This window comes from Odocoileus virginianus, chromosome 2, assembly GCF_023699985.2.
Source record: "Odocoileus virginianus isolate 20LAN1187 ecotype Illinois chromosome 2, Ovbor_1.2, whole genome shotgun sequence".
Taxonomy (NCBI): Eukaryota; Metazoa; Chordata; class Mammalia; order Artiodactyla; family Cervidae; genus Odocoileus; species Odocoileus virginianus.
In genome coordinates, this window is record NC_069675.1 from 60,342,751 (window position 1) to 60,364,076 (window position 21,326).

Below are 21,326 nucleotides of genomic sequence, written 5' to 3' on the forward strand. Positions count from 1 at the left end.
TTGTCAAATAAAATATACACATTTTTGTTCTCTTTACTAAACAATGAAGGACTTAAGAAACTTCTCAGTTTTTTATAAGTAGGAAGTTCCTTCTTTTAGGCTATTTAAAGTAAGAAAATTTTTGAAGAAAAGAATGAACATGGAATCTGTCCTCAGAATTGTCAAAAGAGTTTTAAAAAGCCAGAAAGGTTCATATAAAATTATGTTTGTCAAATACACAATAGATTAAATGTAAAGGAAAAGGCAGACATTTGAGAGCACCTTCCCAACTTCTGAGACTGATTTAATGGAGGGGACCTACTTTTACTTTGTTTGCTTGATCCTGCCATTAGTAACTGCCTCTGTATCTACTGGGAATAAAACCGTAGCTATGTAGGGAGAACTCTGTATCCTGATGGTCTTGTGGAGAACTTAAGAGACCATCAGATACATGCACAGAGCCTGTTGGGCACTTAAAATGTAAAGATCCCTCAAGAAGTTAGACTCTTCATGGGGAAAAGATACAGAAATTGATTTAGCATGTCAGAGAAGGTTTCTGAAGAAGGTGACAACTAAATGTCAAGCCTTAGCACTTAAGCGGTATATGACAGTACGGTCGACCCTTGAACAGTGCTGATTTGAACTGTATGACTCCATTTATACGTGGATATTTTTCAGTAGTAAATACTACAGTACTACATGGTCCATAGTCAGTTGAATCGGGATGCAAAGGGCCAGCTATAAGTTATATGCAGGTTAACCCCCACGTTGTTCAAGGGTCAGTTGTGTTAGGATACAAATTTTAATGTTATGGTGATCCATCTGATTCTACACGTGAATGAGTAAAAATCACTTTATCAAAATACGTGCTAGGTTTTAAAACTGTCTTTGCTACTTCATGTAGATATTAAGAAGATACTTGGGGAGAATTAAATTTTTAAAGAGACTCTATTCATTCACCAAGTGTGGCATGAGCTTGGCGTTCTGTTTAGGACAGAGGATACAGAAGTGAGTCAGCTACTCAATAAGCTACATATGGTCTCCTTGCCCTTTAGTCCATTATAGGCAGGCTCTGAGGAACTAGTGCTTGTCTGCATCTAGGAAATTGTGTTTCATTTTTTTAAAGTAAATTTCAGAATTTATTTTAGAAAATACGTTTTTAAAATAGATATTTAAAATTTTGAATCTAAACTTTGAAACTGGTGATTCCATTTAGGGGGTGGAGATGGGACACCTCTGCTAAAATGAATTTTAACTTTAATTGTACTTGAATAAAACTGACCTTAACAGATATTTCTAGTAATATTCATAAATTTATTTCTTCCAAGAAGAAGATATTCTCTCTTAACTCCTGATATTTAGCTGCTTTTGTTTAAACATTGAATTCTTAATTTTGAGAAATGATAATCCAGTAATTCTAATCAAAAGAACTCTTCAGCTGAGGAAAAATTCTGCATAAAAACAAGGTGGCTAAAACCTACCAGTTAAATCAAAAAAGTAAGAAGCTACACTTGGAGCCAGGAAAGGTTTTTGAATAAGAGAGGTGACACGGTGATTCAAGAAAGTATGACTGCATTTTGTGTACAGGATTGAGGGGAATAACTGAAATTATGGAGTCTGAGCTAGAGGTTAAAGTGGTCAGGGAGGGTATGAATGAAAAGTTAAGAACTAGATTGAGCTTTAAAGAATCCTTCAGAGTTGAAGTAGAAAGAGTGAGTAATCTAGTGCTTCAGTTGATATTACTGGAAGCGTTTTTGAATTAATGATACTATGGATTCTTTTTTTTTGCAATAGAAAGTCTCTTGTTTAAAAGAAAGCAACCTTAAGAGGCAGTGTATGATTTTTTTATGAAACTTGCAAAATAAGTCAAGGAAAAACAAATTATATGAACTTCAGTAGGAGATGTGAATAAATGTGATCAGAGATAAATTAGATGTTTTGTGCATAATAAGAAAGAAGGAGAGAGTCTATTCAGGGATGGGACAGTGATAAAATAATAAGCTTAAGCAATTAATGCTTAATGCATATTCTGGTTAAAAGTATCATTAGACTTAAAAACTGCTAGAAAATGTGATTTAGAAAAAGTGTTTTTTTTTTTTTTTCCTGAATTAACTCTGGCACAAAAGGTGAAATACTAACTTTCAGCCATTTGTACTTTTATATATATATATATTTTTTAAATCTCATTTTATTATTATTATTTTTGTTTTTGGCCATACTGCACAGCATGTGGTATCTTTTTTTTTTTTTTTTTTTTTTTTACTTTTATTTGCATTTATTTTCTGCGGCATTTATTCCCGGGCCATAAGTTTTTGTTTCTTCAGTTTCTTCTGGGATATCTTTTTCTTCTGTGCAACCTCCTCTTCTGGTTTAGGAACAATCTGTTCTTTTTCAGTAAGGATCATCTCAATGTGGCAGGGAGAGCTCATGAAGGGGTTGATCCGACCGTGAGCTCTATAAGTCCTGCGCCGCGTCTTGGGGGCTTTGTTCACTTGGATGTGCTCAATGACCAGAGAATCTACATCTAAGCCCTTAAGTTCAGCATTGCTCTCTGCATTTTTGAGCATGTGTAGTAAAAATTCAGCACTCTTTTTGGGCCACTGACCCTGCATCCAGCCCCACTGTTTGGCCTGTGCTCACCCACCAACTCCACCATTGTAATGACGGGATGGCACACATTGCTTCTTTAAAGTGACATCCTTCAGATACTTGGTGGCTTTTCGGATATGCATACCCTTTATGGCCTGGGCAGTCTCACGAGTGTTCTTAAAGTGAACACGAAGATTTGAACCTCTTGATTTGCATGATTTTGTGAGGTTTTCTGGGTCGAGTGAATAACGCACCATTTTTAAGGGTCAGCTCAGGCCGCCTACTGGAAAAGGAAGAGCATGTGGGATCTTAATTCCACAACCCCCTGACCAGGGATCAAACCCACGTGTCTCCTACCTTGGAAGCATACAGTCTTAACCACTGCACCATCAGGGAAGTCCCTATTTATACTGTTAAGTAGCACATAATGAGGAACAAAGAGACTTTCTAGGTGGTGCTGGTGGTAAAGAACCCATCTGCCAGTGCAGAAGATGTAACAGATGTGAGTTCGATCCCTGAGTCAGGAAGATCCCCTGGAGGAGGAAATGGCAGCCCACTGCAGTATTCTTGCCTGAAGAATCCCATGGACAGAGGAACCTGGAGGGCTACAGTCCATGGGGTCACAGAGTCGGACACGACTGAAGTGACTTAGAATGCATATACTCACAAGAAAGAAGATGGCTTCTTTGCTGTTCTTTTATTAAAAAGTTTAACTAACACTGTCTTCTTGATTTCTGGTGAATAATTGAAATGATTCTTTGGCTAGTCAAGATGAATTATTCTCAGATTTCTGGCTATTTTGTATCAACAGAAATTTTCCTAACAGAGTTTTGAATATACTATATGACAAAAATAATAAGAACTAGATTATTTCAGCAGATTCACTGTTAACTTGTGTAATATTTACCCTTCACAGTGGTTTTCATAAAAGCTATCCATGATACTTCAGAGAATTTGACGTCAGGGGAATTCAGGGATCGAGATTAAAGTTAGGATTAAAGACCATGTTGTATTTTTCAGTCCGCAGTCTGAGGATCTGTTTCTTCCATCACTGGGGGAGCACATGATTAGACTAAAGGTCTCACAGGAGGCATGTGAGAGAACACCAACGTCAGTGTCTGTGTGTTGGAAATAAACTGCAAAATAAGCAAATAATAAAGAAATGCTTTTAGACCATTTTGGTTGGTTATGTTTCTTATCAATTAGTAAAGAAGCCAGCATCTTTGAATATTGAAATACTTGAAATTTTCTGGTTTGATTTCTGATTTGGCTTTTTGTTTACAACTTCATGATTTTTCCACAGGTTTATTAACTGGAGTCGTGGTGGACTCTGGAGATGGTGTGACTCACATATGCCCGGTGTATGAAGGCTTTTCTCTCCCTCACCTTACCAGGAGACTGGATATTGCTGGGAGGGATATTACCAGATATCTTATCAAGGTAAGCAAAAGGAATATCATAGAATTAGATTTTGTAGGTTTGTGTATATCTACTGAAAACAAATTTGAATGTATCACCTCAGGGTTCTAGTGAATCTGCACCACCAGAGAAGTGGCCCAGTACTTTATTCATATAAAAATCTGTATGAGATTTGCACACATAATCTCCTGTGTACTAATGAGAGCTCATCATTACGTAATTAGAATTACATAATGCCTTTCCTGAGGAATGGGAAGAGAGGTATGTCAAAGATGGAAGAAGACTCTTAAGGCTTCCTTGAACAACTTGGGCAGCCTTTCAGCCGTAAAACCCTCTTTGAACAAGATGTAAAAATTTATTTGTCAGTGTAGTTAGTGATGATATTCTTTAAAATATTGGCCGATATTTAACATATAAGGCCACTCTTTGGAAACATGTGTGGTTTTTGTAATGTAGGGGAAAAAAGATTTAGAATATTGTCTGTACCAGAACTCTGTAGTTAGTACATTCTCTCCAGGTCAGTGGTTCTCAATCAGGGATGATGCTACTCCTCCAGGGACACTTTGAAATGTCTGAAGACATTTTTTGGTTGTTACATCTTTGCAGAAAGGCCGCTAAACATCCTACAATGAACAGGGCATCCCCCACAACAAAGGACTATAAGGTCCAATATGTCACTGGTACTACTGTGGGGAGACTGTTCTGGGTTGCGTTAAGTCTTCATATTGACATTGGGTTAGTAATAAGATTGGTAATGAGAATTATAATACCATTCTAAGCCACAATTCTATTTGAGGGTGACTACCAAAGGATTGCCCAAGAGTTTTCTTTTGAATGTAAACTCAAAGATCAGAGGATTTTTAGTTTTTCATGTGAAAAGTCTAATTTGTTTCTGATGCATATTGTGTGTGTTTTTGTTTTTCCTGTCAGGTTGAATTCTTGTTTATGTTTGTTTGTTTATTTAACAAATACTGTTGCCCCTCTAATATGTGTCAGACATATTTCATGATTATGGCATTGACTGAGTAAATTAAATTGCAGATTATAGGAATCCAGTGCTAAAATATTATTTATTAATAGATTATTATTATTATGTCCATTTACTATTCATGAACTGTTAATTCTGTCACTTCCTATGGAACTTTTCTGTGAAAGTGAAATGTAAATTCTTTTATGGTAAGTAATATTCTCCTTTCTGAAATAGTAGAGCTAAGGTTCTGCTGTTCATTGTATTTGGTATTGATGTGACATACTTAGAGAACATTAATCTCTTTTGTGGAGTTGAACTCACTCAGATTAATTACTGCTCTTTTTTTGTACCAGCTGCTTCTGTTGCGGGGATATGCCTTCAACCATTCTGCTGATTTTGAAACGGTTCGCATGATTAAAGAAAAATTGTGTTATGTGGGATATAATATTGAGCAAGAGCAGAAACTGGCCTTAGAGACCACAGTATTGGTTGAATCTTACACAGTAAGTATATCTGGTGTATGATATATAAATATGGTTTTAAAGTGGGCGACAGTGACTATTGGTGTGTGCTTAAGGAGGTTTTCTTGGAATTTAGTACTTTGGGTTTGGGTTGTTATAATTTGTATATGTATGACCTTTAATGTCTTTTCTACATTATGATACTATGATTTAGTTATTTTAATAAGGCAAGAATCATATATTGCTTTTCTACTTTAGGATGCAGTTAGATATGAAATGTTATTTTGAGATTCTCGTACCTGGAGTAGCATTTTTCAGCATGGGTTTCACATAATGTTATTTCTCTGAGATGTTAGTAGGTATTGACAAAAATTTTAAATGTAGGGTTACATTGTCAGATGAATTTGCGAGAGAGTCAGTTTCCCTTTATTAAAGGACTTCTCAGAACCTTTGATATGCTGATTTCTACATGATTACGGTATTCTTCAGCATTTCATGGGACTGGTATTCTAAGATACTTTGGAAGATGGTCATCCTATAGGATTGCTTTAACAATTCAGTAGGTGACAGTCTTCCTGACTTAGTATTTTCTTACTGAGATGTTCAGAACAAATGTTGAATTGAAATTGTAACTAATGATACTTAGAACCAAGTTATAGTTTATATCAGGGGAGTTGAATTTTCAGTGTATTGCTGCCTTAAGTCTGTCATTTTCATCTGGGTATAAAGTACTTCCATGCTGTGTCTTTGATCTGCTACTGTTGTTTAGTCGCTAAGTCATATCTAACTCTTTGCGACCCCATGGACGCCTGCCAAGCTCCTCTGTCCATGTGATTTCCCAGGCAAGAATACTGGAGTGGGTTGCCATTTCCTTCTCCAGGGGATCTTCCCAACCCAGGGATTGAACCCTTGGAAGGCAGATTCTTTACCACTGAGCCACCAAAACTGGAATTGAGTGATAGGCAATAAAAGCAAGTATTCTTCCACCATTTAATTCATATAGACAGAAGATATCACAAATATGTACAAAATAGTCACTTTAAAGATAATTTTAAATTTTTATAAGTTATATTGTTTTATTTCAGAGGATACTGATCCAAATATTCAGTAAATCAATACTTTGCACCTCAGTCATCTACAGATTTGCCCTAGGGATTCTTTCCTGAGGCCTTCTTGATAGTTCCCCTAGATTTATAATTTATCGTCTACCTGACTTTGGAAGAAAGTATCATGAGACAGAGGATAAGGGAACTAGAAATATAAAACATATTTTATCTCTTCCCTCCTTCCTCAGAATTTGAGGCAGGTTACAAAAGTATATGTGACTATGTGACAAATAAACCGGGAACTGATGAAGAGGGAAAATAGTGGACAAATAGAGGATAGGATAAGGTTTGGTGCAGAGAAATTGGGAGGCATACAGTTTTAACAGTTCTGAGAGGTAAGTAGTTTCATGGGTAGGTGGCCCTAGGCTGATCTCCAACCAGAGCTTTGAGAAGAGCCACATTGTCCAGGTACAGATGTTTTATGCTAATGATAGTCTGCCGTGTGAAGTTTTTCTATATATCTTGGATGATTTCATGTGGTTTTTAAAGTCACTGGATGGTTGTGTTTATTTTGTTAAGGGTAAATTTTTTTACAAAAAAATTTGATACAATTTATAAAAAGATAATTCTGGAGTTTTTGAAAGATGTGATTGCGTTGCACATACTGTATACAGTTAGAGCAGACATGGAGTAAATGTCTTTAAGAACTTGCCTTGAGATACTTCGTCATGTTGGAAAGTGAGTTTGGGAATCTAAGTATAGTTATTATAATTATGTTATTTTAAACTGATATACTGTTAGAAATGTTAATGTAAAACTAATTCTGGTCTTTCATATAGAAATGTGTCAACATGCTTGTTACTTAGGTCAATTCTATGAATTGTGAGGGAGTTTTTGTTTAACATTTCTCATTTAATTAAACATAAACATGATGTAACTTAAAGGTTTTCTGCACAGGGTCATATGATAGTGGTATCTTACCAGTTGCTTAAATCTTATTTTCATAAAATTATATTTATCTATTTAAAAATTTAATAGGACCTAGTAAGTAGGATACAACTGAATTGCCTAATAAAAACTAGGTTAGCGTCCTTAAGCTTTTTTGATCATAAGATTTTCCTTGGATTAAATGATTTGATGGAAGTTTCACACGTGATATAAAGTGTTTGATGGCAAAAAAATAGCTCCCCAGAATAATTATTTGGTGAAAGAAATTTAAAATTTTTAATTGAATGTGTCTGTGCTACGTGGTAAAAATCTCCGTAAACTCAAAAATGTGTTAAAATGATAAAGAGAAACAGCATTGACTCCGGCAAAAGTCCAGTTGCTGTGGGTGATCAGCACTACCTATAGTGCTCACTTGCACACACCAGTAGACATCACACATTTGTGTATTGGTGACTCCTTCAAGAAATTCCTGCTATTTGGGGGCAGGACATATCATTTCAAAAGCAGAACAGAGCATGATAATAAAAACAATTATTTTAATGTATTTTACTTTGTCTTTTTTCAAAAATGTATTTTGGGAAAAATATATTGCTAATGATTTTGGTTATAAAACAGGTGTACTAGCACCTAAAAAACACTGGAAACTTTTTAAATCTTTTGCTGATACCCGATTGTTCTTGGTCTCTAGCTCCCAGATGGCCGCATTATCAAAGTCGGGGGAGAGAGGTTTGAAGCCCCGGAAGCTCTGTTTCAGCCTCACTTGATCAATGTCGAGGGAGTAGGTGTTGCTGAATTGCTTTTTAACACAATCCAGGCTGCTGACATTGATACCAGGTACTTTAGAAATGGTTGTTTCAAAGTTGCTTATCAGAAATAGATGGAATATAAATAGCTAGAGTGACCAAGTTGTCTATTGTTTCACCCAAGTTTTTGATGGGATGACACTGGTTGTTGAATGACATATATCATTGTGTCTCAGATGCCCATTTAAATTTATTTCGAAATACTTTAAACATTGCAAGTTGCCAGAATAGAACAGAGGACCCCTGTACACTACCCAGTTTTCTATTTCACTACTTTTAGCATTCTGTGTGTTTGTGTGCCCCCCTGCCTCCTGGTCTTGAGTCATCTGAGAATAGGTTGAATGTGAAAGTCCTTTGTGCTTCTCAGGAGTGAGGCTGCTCTCTTACAGCCACAGTGCAGTTACTGAGTTCAGGGCATTGATTGCTGATGTACTTTTACCTGCCATCCGTATTTCAGTTTCATTCTCTGTCCCAGTAATGTCCTTTATATACAGTTTTTCTTTTCTCCAGTAAAGGGTCAGAACTGAGAGCACACATTGTGTTTAGTTGTCATGTCTCTTAGTTACCTTTTATCTGTTGTAATCCCTCAGTCTTTCATGACATTGATATTTTTGCAGACTACAATTTGGGTTTGAATGTTTTCTCATGATTAAATATAGATTTTTGCATTTTCGGCTGGAACACTCCTTAAGTGATGTGTCCTTCTTAGGTTATCACATCCAGAAGTGATCTCGGTTTGCTCCTATTTGGTGATATTAGTGTTAAACTCTTAGTGAAGTTTCCTGTTTTCTCCATTGTATCAGTTCAGTTCAGTTCAGTCGCTCAGTCGTGTCTGACTCTTTGCGACCCCACGGACTGCAGCACGCCAGGCCTCCCTGTCCATCACCAACTCCTGGAGTTTACTCAAACTTAAGTTCATTGAGTCGGTAATGCCATCCAATCATCTCATCCTCTGTTGTCCCGTTCTCCTCCTGCCTTCAATCTTTGCCAGCATCAGGGTCTTTTCAAATAAGGCAGTTCTTCGCATCAGGTGGCCAAAGTTGGAGTTTCAGCTTCAACATCAGTCCTTCCAATGAATATTCAGGACTGATTTCCTTTAGGATGGACTAGTTGGATCTCCTTGCAGTCCAAGGGACTCTCAAGAGTCTTCTCCAACACCACAGTTCAAAAGCATCAGTTCTTCAGCGTTCAGCTTTCTTTATAGTCCAACTCTCACATCCATACACGACTACTGGAAAAACCATAGTCAACAAACCATTGGTTTGTTGGCAAAGTAATGTCTCTGCTTTTTAATATGCTGTCTAGGTTGGTGATAACTTTTCTTCCAAGGAGCAAGCATCTTTTAATTTCCTGGCTGCAGTCACCATCTACAGTGATTTTGGAATCCAAAAAAATAAAGTCTGTCATTGTTTCCCCATCTGTTTTCCATGAAGGTGATGGGACCAGATGCCATGATTTTAGTTTTCTGAATGTTGAGCTTTAAGCCAACTTTTTCACTCTCCTCTTTCACCTTCATCAAGAGGCTCTTTAGTTCTTCTTCAGTTTCTGCCATAAGGGTGATGTCATCTGCATACCTGAGGTTATTGGTATTTCTCCTGGCAATCTTGATTCCAGTTTGTGCTTCCTCCAGCCCAGGGTTTCTCATGATGTACTCTGCATATAAGTTAAATAAGCAGGGTGACAATAAGCCTTGACGTACTCCTTTTCCTATTTGGAACCAGTCTGTTGTTCCATGTCCAGTTCTAACTGTTGCTTCCTGACCTGCATACAGGTTTCTCAAGAGGCAGGTCAGGTGGTCTGGTATTTCCATCTCTTGGAGAATTTTCCACAGTTTGTTGTGATTCACACAGTCAAAGGCTTTGGCATAGTCAATAAAGCAGAAATAGATGCTTTTCTGGAACTCTCTTGCTTTTTCGATGATCCAGCGGATGTTGGCAATTTGATCTCTGGTTCCTCTGCCTTTTCTAAAACCAGCTTGAACATCTGGAAGCTCATGGTTCACGTATTGTTGAAGCCTGGCTTGGAGAATTTTGAGCATTACTTTGCTATCGTGTGAGATGAGTGCAATTGTGCAGTAGTTTCAGCATTCTTTGGCATTGCCTTTCTTAGGGATTGGAATGAAAACTGACCTTTTCCAGTCCTGTGGCCATTGCTGAGTTTTCCAAATTTGCTGGCATATTGAGTGCAGCACTTTCACAGCATCATCTTTTAGGATTTGAAATAGCTCAACTGGAATTCCATCACCTCCACTAGCTTTGTTTGTAGTGATACTTCCTAAGGCCCACTTGACTTCATATTCCAGGATGTCTGGCTCTAGGTGAGTGATCACACTATCATGATTATCTGGGTCATGAAGATCTTTTTTGTACAGTTCTTCTGTGTATTCTTCCCACCTCTTCTTAATATCTTCTGCTTCTGTTAGGTCCATACCATTTCTGTCCTTTATTGAGCCCACCTTTGCATGAACTGTTCCCTTGGTATCTGTAATTTTCTTGAGGGAGATCTCTAGTCTTTCCCATTCTATTATTTTCCTCTATTTCTTTGAACTGATCACTGAGGAAGGCTTTCTTATCTCTCCTTGCTGTTCTTTGGAACTCTGCATTCAAGTGGGTATATCTTTTCTTTTCTCCTTTGCTTTTCGCTTTGCTTCTTTTCACAGCTATTTGTAAGGCCTCCTCAGGCAGCCATTTTACTTTTTTTGCATTTCTTTTTCTTGGGGATGGTCTTGCTCCCTGTCTCCTGTACAGTATCATGAACCTCAGTCCGTAGTTCATCAGGCACTCTGTCTATCAGATCTAGTCCCTTAAATCTATTTCTCATTTCCACTGTATAATTGTTAGGGATTTGATTTAGGTCATACCTGAATGGTCTAAGGTTTTCCCTACTTTCTTCAGTTTCAGTCTGAATTTGGCAATAAGGAGTTCATGATCTGAACCACAGTCAGCTCCTGCTCTTGTTTTTGCTGACTGTATAAATCTTCTCCATCTTTGGCTGTAAAGAACATAATCAGTCTGATTTCAGTGTTGACCGTCTGGTCATGTCCATGTGTAGAGTCTTCTCTTGTGTTGTTGGAAAAAGGTGTTTGCTATGACCAGTGCATTCTCTTGGCAGAACTCCATTAGCTGTTGCCCTGCTTCATTCTGTACTCCAAGGCCAAATTTTCCTGTTACTGCAGGTGTTTATTGACTTTCTACTTTTGCATTCCAGTCCCCTATAATGAAAAGGCCATCTTTTTTGGGTGTTAATTCTAGAAGGTCTTGTAGGTCTTCATAGAACTGTGCAGCTTCTTCAGCATTATTGGTCAGGGCATAGACGTGGATTACCATGATATTGAATGGTTTGCCTTGGAAATTAGATCATTCTGTCGTTTTTGAGAGTGCATCCAAGTACTGCATTTTGAACTCTTGTTGACTATGATAGCTGCTCCTTTTCTTCAAAGGATTCTTGCTGAGAGTAGTAGATATAATGGTCATCTGAGTTAAATTCACCCATTCCAGTCCATTTTAGTTCTCTGATTCCTAAAATGTTGATGTTCACTCTTGCCATCTCCTGTATGATCACTTCCAATTTGCCTTGGTTCATGGACCTAACATTCCAGGTTCCTGTGCGGTATTTCTCTTTACAGCATCGGATCTTGCCTCCATCACCAGGCACATCCACACCTGGGTGTTGATTTTGCTTTGTCTCCGTCTCTTCAGTCTTGCTGGAGTTATTTCTCCACTGATCTCCAGTAGCATATTGGGCACCTACCAACCTGGGGAGTTCATCTCTCAGTGTCCTATCTTTTTGCCTTTTCATACTGTTCATGGGGTTCTCAAGGCGGGAATACTGAAGTGGTTTGCCATTTCCTTCTCCAGTGGACCACATTTTGTCAGAACTCTTTACCATGACCTGTCCATCTTGGGTGGCCCTAGACGACATGGCTCACAGTTTCATTGAGTTAGACAAGGCTGTGGTCCATGTGATTAGATTGGTTAGTTTTCTGTGATTGTGGTTTTCAGTCTGTCTGCCCTCTGATGGAAAAGGATGAGAGGCTTATGAAAGCTTCCTGATGGGATAGACTGACTGAGGGGGGATACTGAGTTTTGTTCTGATGGGTGAGGCCATGCTCAGTAAATCTTTAATCCAATTTTCTGTTGATGGGTGGAGCTGTGTTCCCTCCCTGCTGTTTACCTGGGGCCAAACTGTGGTGGAGCTTCCCTCCTGGCTTAGATGGTAAAAGCATCTGCTTGCAATGTGGGAGACCAGGGTTAGATCCCTGGGTGGGGAAGATCCTCTGGAGAAGGAAATGGCAACCCACTCCAATACTCTTGCCTGGAAAATTCCATCAATGGAGGAGCCTGGTGGGCTACAGTCAGTGGGGTCGCACAGAGTCAGACACAGCTGAGCGACTTCACTTCACTTTAAACTGTGGTGGAGGTAATGAAGATAAGGGTGACCTCCCGCAAAAGATGTCATGCAGGTACTGCCACAGTCCGTGCCCCCAGCCCTGCAGCAGGCCACCACCGACCCACGCCTTCGCTGGAGGCTCCTGGACCCCCATAGGCAAGTCTCCTGTGGGGTCACTGTTCCTTTCTCCTGGGTCCTGGTGCACAAGGTTCTGTGTACGCTCCAAGAGTCTGTTTCCCAGTCCTGTGTACGTTCTGGCAGCTTTGTGGTGGGGTTGTGGTGACCTCCTCCAAGAGGACTTAGGCCGTATCCATACCCAGAGCGCCTGTCCCTGCGGCAGAGCACTGCCGACCCGCACCTCCGCAGGAGATGCTCCGGCACAGTCTGTCGCGGTCTCTGTGAGGTCCCTGGGTCCGGGTGCGCACAAGGTTGGTTTGAGCCCTCTGAGCGTCCTCTCCATTGCATAGGTTTTCTTTTTTTCCTGATTTATAAGTAATTTGTGGGAAAGTACTTTCAGTAGTGTCCAGGTCTCTGCAGCCCCATGAACTGTAGCCCGCCAAGCTCCTCTGTCCATGGAATTCTCTAGGCAAGAATACTGGAGTGGGTGGCCATCCTCTTCTCCAAGAGATCTTTCCAACCCAGTGAATGAACCTGAGTCTCCTGCATTGCAGGCAGATTCTTTACCGTCTGAGCCACCAGGAAGCCGCAAAATACTTTTGAGACTGTAAATCTGTTCTTCATCAGTTTCTGACTTGCACCCCTTTTATCATCAATTGATGATTTTTGCCTAAATCCATTTTTACTGTGATGGTTGCAAAAAGATGATTTATCTCATTCTGTCATTCCTTCTGTATTTATTAGTTGGCATTCTAGCATAAGGAGCTGCCTTTCCTTCTCCCTTGTTTTTGTTAATTATCAGCATGGACTTGTGATTTTATTCAATGGATTATAATTTTTATCTCTGCCTTATTTAATTTGGGTACCAAATTGTCCCAGTTTGGCCTATGAGAGCCCCTTCAAGTGGGCTCCTGTGTCCTTTGTTGTTCAGTCTCTAAGGCATGTCAGACTCCCTGGGACCCCGTGGACTGAAGCCCGCCAGGCTCCTCCGGCAATTCTCCAGGCAAGAACTTTGGAGTAGGTTGTTGTTTCCTTCTCCAGGGGCTCTCCTTTGCACCCTCCTCTCTTTTGAGCATGTTCTATTTCATTCTGTTTTGTGACACAGGATAGTCCCAGCTCATCTTGAATTTTGGTTTCTGAAGAGGCTGTCAAAACTACAAAGAAAGGACCCTCAGAAGTATTATTGTCCCCACCTGTTGTCTTCCACCTTGGTGCTACTCCCTGTATTTCTTATTTTCTTGCACAAGAGGTAGCATCCTGTAAATACTCTTGAACTTTGTTTTTTTCTCTTAATATATCCTAAACAACCTTATACCACTTCCTGTGTGTTGCTGTTGTTCTTTTTTCCACTGTGTACACATAATGGCTTCTTCAGTGAATCCTGGTTATCTAGGTAGGGTCCAGTATTTGTGCTGACAGATAATGCTGCAGTTAATAACCTTGCGCACACTGTATCTTTGTATTGTTGGGATATATGTCCCCTGAGAGGGGAATAGTTGGGTCAAAAGGCAAATGTGTGTGGTTTTGTAATTGCTCAGTTCCCTTCTTTTAAGGTTGTACCCTTTCTCTTTCCTACAGTCATGTCTGAGGACACTACAGCTGTTCCCAGAGTCTGTCAGCATTTTACTTGCATGTCAGTCTAATGAATGAGAAATGATATCTCAATGTAATTCTAACTTGCATTTCTCTTAAGATTGAAGTTGCATATATTTTTCTATGCGTTGTGTGCTAAGTTGCTTCAGTTGTGTCCAACTCTTTGCAACCCTCTGACTGTAGCCCCTCCGGCTCCTTTCTCCATGGGGATTTTTCAGGCAAAAATACTGGAGTGGGTTACCATGGCCTCCTTCAGGGGATCCTCCCAACCCAGGGATTGAACCCAAGTCTCTTACGTCTCCTGCATTGGCAGCCAGGGTCTTCACCGCTGGAGCCAACTGGGAAGCCCTATGGACCATTTTTATATCTTTTCTTGGTGAATTATCTGTTTGTGGCTTTTGCCTGTTATCTGTAAAATTTTTGTAATTTTTTTTTTCCTCTCAATTTTTAAAGAAGTTCTTTATATTTGAGCTCTGTGATCCATTTGTAGATATTTTGTAATTTTTCATTTGTCTCTTCTGGTGTTTCTGGCCACACAAAATTTTGGTTTTATTTAGTTATGTGAGAAGATTTATAATCTTTTATTGCAGCTTGAGTTTGAGTCACAGAAAGCTCTCCTCTTCACCCAAGTTGAGAAATTCACTCAGAAACATTTTATTAAGCAAGTGTTTGCTTACTTCTTTATTTAACCCTAATGAAATAACCATCTAATTTTTGTGGGAGGCTGGGGAACAGGACAATAATAATAATTAGCAAAAATAGCAATTGTCTTAGAACAAGCTATAAATCTAATGGAAGATGTTCAGAAGTCTAATCTAGACTTCATAATTATGATAAATTCTCATAGTGGGGATTGGGTAGATACTTTTGTCCCTTGATGTAATGATCATTAATAGCAAGAATATATATAAAAGTGCTTACCTGTTGGTGGTGATTGAAGTTTTGGTGATGCTAAAGCACTGGAGTCAGGTTCAGTACCCTTTCCACATTGCTAGCGTTGGAAAGTTGCAGCACTCAGATTTTGTTCTGCATGTTCAGTGTATTGAAAGCATACATGGGCATATGCCACATATAGCTATATGTCAGCTGCTTAGTTTATAACATTCATGCATGCATTTGCAATTAAATGCAATACAAAACTTCTTCTAGAAGCTAGAATTACAATAGCCTGAGCCCTTCAGAACGTGAAAGGAAGTAAAACCTGGAAGCCAGTTTGAATGAATCCAAAATGGATACAACTTAGCTCCTGAGCTTTACTAAAAAAAGTTCCTTCGACCCTCACATAGATTATACTGTTAATATTTTTACTCCATATGCACTTATTTTAGATTTGATTATCTGGTATCATGACCAACAGCATATTAAGGAAGAAAGAGAGGACTGCTATTAGAAGCAAGCACATCAATCTAACCAAAAATAATAGCCAGCGGCCTCAAAGCAGGGGAACAAAAGGGAAAACTACAAAAGGCAAATGGAAAAATTCAAAAGCTAGAAGTGGAGTCGTGGTGGAATATGGTTTATTATAGTACACTACCACATCTAAGTGGCTCCGTGGAAGCACTGTTAAAGCATAACCCAAATACCACTCCTTTGTGATGTGAACTAGTCGTTATCGAAAGACTTAATTACATTTGCAAGAAAATGTGTTATGTACTTTACGAGTATTGTCATCAAAATGATAATAAATATTTTATATATAAAGAGTTTGTTATCTGTTTACAGTAGTAATAGCAAGCTTTCAGCCCTGCGGTTTACATGTTGAATTTTATTTAATTCTCGCAGCAACCACCTGAGGCTAATGTAAATAAAAGCAACTCTTGAGATGCTGTTTTCCTAATATGAAACCCCTAATGAGTACCTGTTGTGTCTTCCTAGATCTGAGTTCTATAAGCACATTGTGCTTTCTGGAGGGTCTACTATGTACCCTGGTCTGCCATCCCGGTTGGAACGAGAGCTTAAACAGCTTTACTTAGAACGAGTATTGAAGGGTGATGTGGAAAAACTTTCTGTAAGTATTAATCAGTACTCCAACTGTTAGCATACTGTTAAAACCCTGTAAAATAGCTTGTGATTTTTGACAACCACCAGAGGGAGCAAGAAGTCTTCCTAAACAAATGTCTAATGCAGTCTAGTGCAGCCTTGAAAAAGTAGGAAGAAGTAAATGGTTCAAGATGAGCTTTGTCTCAACGGTCCTAGTGCCAGCTCACCTTTCTACTCAGTGAACTGAGACAGCTGGGTCCAGTGACAAATGTTTTGGTTCATCTGTAACAAATAGCCTGGAACCAGGGTGCCTGTACATGGGTGGGAAGAACCTCCTGTACTGTGGAGAGAGGCCCGTTGGTTTGGTTTTGTTTTGTTTTTTAAGAAGTCATCAACATTCTGTGCTACTCTTGGACTGTCTCGTATTTCTGATTTAAAATGATTTTCTGGCTGTTTCTTGCATATGTCTTTTATCTACCCAATCAGATAGTCTCCAGTTCTTTTGCATCCCTGTCAGCTATCATAGCTCTTAAAACAGACTTGAAATGATAGTTGTTGATACATAGAGTGGAAAGAAACTTTTAAACTAGGGTGTAACAGTTGATGGTTATTTGACATTGATTTTTCTCTACAAACCCTGGACTGTGTGAAGTACACTATACATACTACGTGCTCAACTAGGAGTTGTTTAATTCTAAGTTAATCTCTGAGGTTTGTCTCACCAACTTTGATCAGCTGTTTTAGATAATGAGAGTGCATCATACAGAGGGCTTTATATATTGGAGACACTATATTACATCTTTCATTTGTGACTCAAATTACTGAAATTAAATTCTGTATGGACTCATACGTTAAACAGATTAAAAGACTTAAAGGAGGCGTGTTGTCTAAGAACTTCACTCATTTGTCTGATTTTATTGAGTTATACATATAATTTAAAGTCAGTCTTAGATGATTATTCAGTAGATACTTCTTGAACTCCTTCTGTGTGCCAAACACTTGTTTAGGTGCTGGGGGAAACAAAACAGTGGTGAACAAAACTGAAAATCTCTGCTTTTAGTCTATGAATAATACTTTGGTTAGTAATAAGCACTATGAGGAAAAGTCAGGTTAGGGGCTCGAAAGTGATAGTGATTGGGGGAGATGGTGTGCTTCTTCATGTAGAGTGATCAGAGAAGGGGCCCAATGAGATAACTTTTGAACAAAAACCGGAGGGATAGAGGAGCCTGACCCTCTGGGGGGGGAGAATCTTCCAGGCAGTAACAGTCCTGAGTTACGGGGAGTGTGTAGATGTGGCTGGAGCAGAGAAGCAAGGGAGGGGACTGGGAGGTGAGCGTGGAAAGGTAGTCAGGGGACCTCCCTGGTGAGCCAGTAGTTAAAACTCCACACTTCCACTGCAGGGGGTATGGGTTCGATCCCTGGCGGGGCAACTAATCCCACATGCCACACGGAACAACCAAAAAAAGAAAGGTAGTCAGGACGCAAGTCTTGTTCAGCTGTGGTAAAGATTTTGACTTTCCTTCTATTGAGATAGAAAGTCTTGGGAGGATCTTGAGCAGAGAAAGTATTATCTGATTTGTTTAAAGGATCATTAAGTCTGATGTGGTGAATACACGGTTGAGAAAAGAGAGGAAGAACTGATGTCGCAGGATGGGTTAGGAGGCTCTCAGAGGAGGGGGGAGCTGGTAGATGTTTGTGAAATAAATGAGGAGGTGTGAAGTGGTGTCTTAGAGAGTGGAACAGAGAAGAGAAATGTCATGGGGTTGCGGAGCATCTCTGAGGGGCTCAGTCGAGGTAAAGCTTAACGTGGATGTTGAGTTTTTCTCACCCCGCACTCAGTAACTTGAGGGCAGGGGCAGAGCAGAGAGTTGACCACCTGAAATGGGGTTCTGCCAAGCAAGGCAGAGAAGGACAGCGTCACTGAGGATGGTGTCAGGGCGTGGTGGAGAGAGCGCACACGCGCCACGGAGCAGGTCTGAGGAGAATTCCTCTTCGTGGGGCTCTGTAGACACCATGGGCCCAGAGAGTGGTGGCTGGGATGGCCCAGAAGGGCGAGTTTCTGAGGGTCTCTGGAATGGCAGTGGTGAGAAACAGAGCCCGTTGCAAAAGCTGCAGGGGCAGCGGTGTCCTCAAGGGCTAGCCAGGTTTCCCCAGGAGCAGGGTGGCCAGAACACAGCCCCAGACCAGACCTGGCTGTTTATAAATGAAGCTTTTGGGAACATGGACAAAGCAGACTCTTTGGTCACCTAATATGTTACTGTTGTCACATACTGTCTCTGGCTGCCGTTAGCTATTGCCAGAGTAGACCCTGCAGAGCTTCAAGTATTTACCCTCTGATCCCTGTAGAAAAAGTTTGCTGACCCCTGCCTGAGAGTGAAAAAGTAACTAGAATAGTTAGAACAATAGGTTAGCCTCAGAATTAATTAATCAGTTAACAGGTGTTTTCTATGTCATATATTATGACAGATCCTACAGTTCATGTATGTGACATAAAGACAGTTAAGATGACATAGTTATTTTGAGTCTTTTTGCACAATTTGTGACTTTGTAAATAAAACTGCTACTTCATTTTAATGTTTCTCTTTCATGAGTTGACTTACCATACAGAAGGAGGTCTCTCCTTGTTAGACAGCTAAGAGTGGCTACAGAGTGTAAAGCTTTTCCTGCTTGTGTTTAATTTTCTTTACTGTGTTCATTTTTTCCAACATCCTTATAATTTATCTTGACCATATTTGGCCTTGTTTATTCAAACATTCGTTTGGATTTGAGACAATAGAAAGTGAGCTTTGCTTATAAGAACTTAAATCTTACTTTTTTGCCTAGGACTACGATCATAAGGGCATGAGACCTTGAAGAAAGTATAAATCCTCTTATCCCAACTCTTCACTTGATAGTTGGCTGGATGATTTGCCCATCAGTGAGACACTTGTCACAGTCAGGGCTTCGATACTTGGGCTTTTAGTAGGGTGACCGTGGAATTCATTGTTCGTATCAGGATGCTTTTGAGAGTGACAAGGGGTGCAGTTAACGATGGGGCCACAGGTGTAAGTAGGGAGTGTTCTAAACACACTGGGATGGATTTGCGATCTCCTGGCTGTGAGTTAGGGCAAGTTACACAAGGTATCTCTCTACTTCACATGTATACATCACAGAACCTTTGTGAGAATTTAAGAAAAAGTCATTTTCATAGGATAGAAAACACCATGTACGTGTGACATTTTACTGTCTCCTCTTTTTTCCTTTAGAAATTCAAGATCCGCATTGAAGACCCCCCCCGCAGGAAGCACATGGTTTTCCTGGGAGGTGCAGTTCTAGCAGACATCATGAAGGACAAAGACAACTTCTGGATGACCCGACAGGAATACCAAGAAAAGGGTGTTCGTGTGCTGGAGAAACTCGGGGTGACGGTTCGATAAACTGTGAAGCTGCTTCCCATCATGCCCCTAACGTGCTTTCTTTTTTTCCTTTACTGCCAGTCTTTGAACTCGTTCAGCTCCAGGACCTGGAAGAGGCCTCTCTGTGCCCTTTGACTGGAAAGGTCAGGTTTTATTCTGGTGTCTTGCGGAAGTTGTGTTAAATTTGTGTTAATGTGGGTAAATCTGACTGTTTAATTCCACCACTTCCCTGCGAACACAGGGAGAGGGCAGGGGTCCTGTCTGCTGCATTGTCTGTCCTAAGCAGGCATTTGGATCGTTCCTGTAGGCTTCCTATTTTCACTTTACTGCTCTAATGCTGCTAGTTTCAGTCTTTAGCACACTAGGTGGTATGCCTTTATTAGCATAAGAAAACAACTTCAGCCAGAGCTTTTACCTATTACTGGGGTGGGGGTGGTCAGGACTGGGTGGGCGGCTGCTGAACCCTTTGTGGCGTTTCCTCTGTAGTGTGGTGCTTTCTACAGTTACTGCTGCAGCTTCTGGTATTAACATTTTAGGGAAATGGTAGGCTCAGAACAAAACTGTTTGGGTGGGTTTTTGCGCGGAGGACAGGGGTAGTCTTTTGATATTCATTTTGTGATTTTTGAGCTTTTCTGCTCTAGGGTACGGGAGATGAACTTTATTTACAATACTCTGATTTGGCAGGTTTTCTTCTACTTTTGGTCTGCCTGGAACTGTTTCCATATGATGTAAAAAGCAGGTGTAGTGTCCCATTATTATGTGGTTTAGGGATTTTTTAATTTGTTTTTTAAAATTAACCATGTCAACTGGAATTAGACTCCCTAGAATCTATCAGTGGAAATGTAACATTGAAAAAATGCTTTTAGAAATTCAAATTTCAAACAAAAAGTGCTTAAGAGTTGGTGTTTTTTCTAAGTGCTTCTATTTATATACCAGAAGCATTAAGGTAACCCAGTGCCAAGTACCATTCTTGAAAAAATTCTTTTATATAACCGACCAGTGCTTATTTAATAAAAACAAATAGATACATATAAATAATTACTGGCAGTAGATTATAATTATTGGGTTAAAAAGAACATTGAAATATGGGACTTTCTGCCAGTTGGGTAATTTTCACTAGTTTTTTTTTGTTGTTGGTATGTTTTGATTTAAAACCTGGAAGTAGAGTAAAATACGACTATTTAAAATGTTGGCCCCCCAAAATCAAGATATAAATACGTATTTGAACTGAAAAAACTTAATCATAACTACTAAATCTTAGCCATCTTAGGCTTGAAAGAAAAGTTGTTGGTATTTTGTAAATGTTAGCAGACTTTCCTGTCAGAAAATCATATTTATGGATCCTGTCGGTATTGCTTGGTATCTGAAAAAAATATCAAATAGTACCCAGACTTGAATTCCTTCTAAATTGAAAAATAAAGTAATAAGAGATTGTATCACTTCTGTTAATATTATGTATCTTTTGTCTCTTTTACCTCAATTTGAACAAATAAAAGAAGTTTGCCTGCATGCTGGACATGCTTCAGTACACATGAATAAGCCTATGAATAATGTCTGTAAGATTTTAGGGACGTGGGTGGCAGAGTCACTTTGGAATTCTAAAATGTTCCTGAATTATATACTTACCAATCCCCCCA

General features: G+C 39.5%; 1 protein-coding gene across 2 annotated transcripts in view; it reads left to right on the forward strand.

Annotated features, from left to right (window-relative positions):
- Positions 1-21,125, forward strand: part of ACTR2 (actin related protein 2) — a 37,496-nt gene extending 16,371 nt beyond the window's left edge. For both annotated transcript variants that reach the window (XM_070480246.1, XM_070480248.1), the window contains 5 exons: positions 3,872-4,008; positions 5,311-5,460; positions 8,101-8,246; positions 16,190-16,322; positions 19,540-21,125. In XM_070480246.1, the coding sequence (XP_070336347.1) occupies positions 3,872-4,008; positions 5,311-5,460; positions 8,101-8,246; positions 16,190-16,322; positions 19,540-19,710 (737 nt within the window). In that variant the 3' untranslated portion in view covers positions 19,711-21,125. The remainder of the gene's footprint in view (positions 1-3,871; positions 4,009-5,310; positions 5,461-8,100; positions 8,247-16,189; positions 16,323-19,539) is intronic.
- Positions 21,126-21,326: the final 201 nt, after the last annotated feature.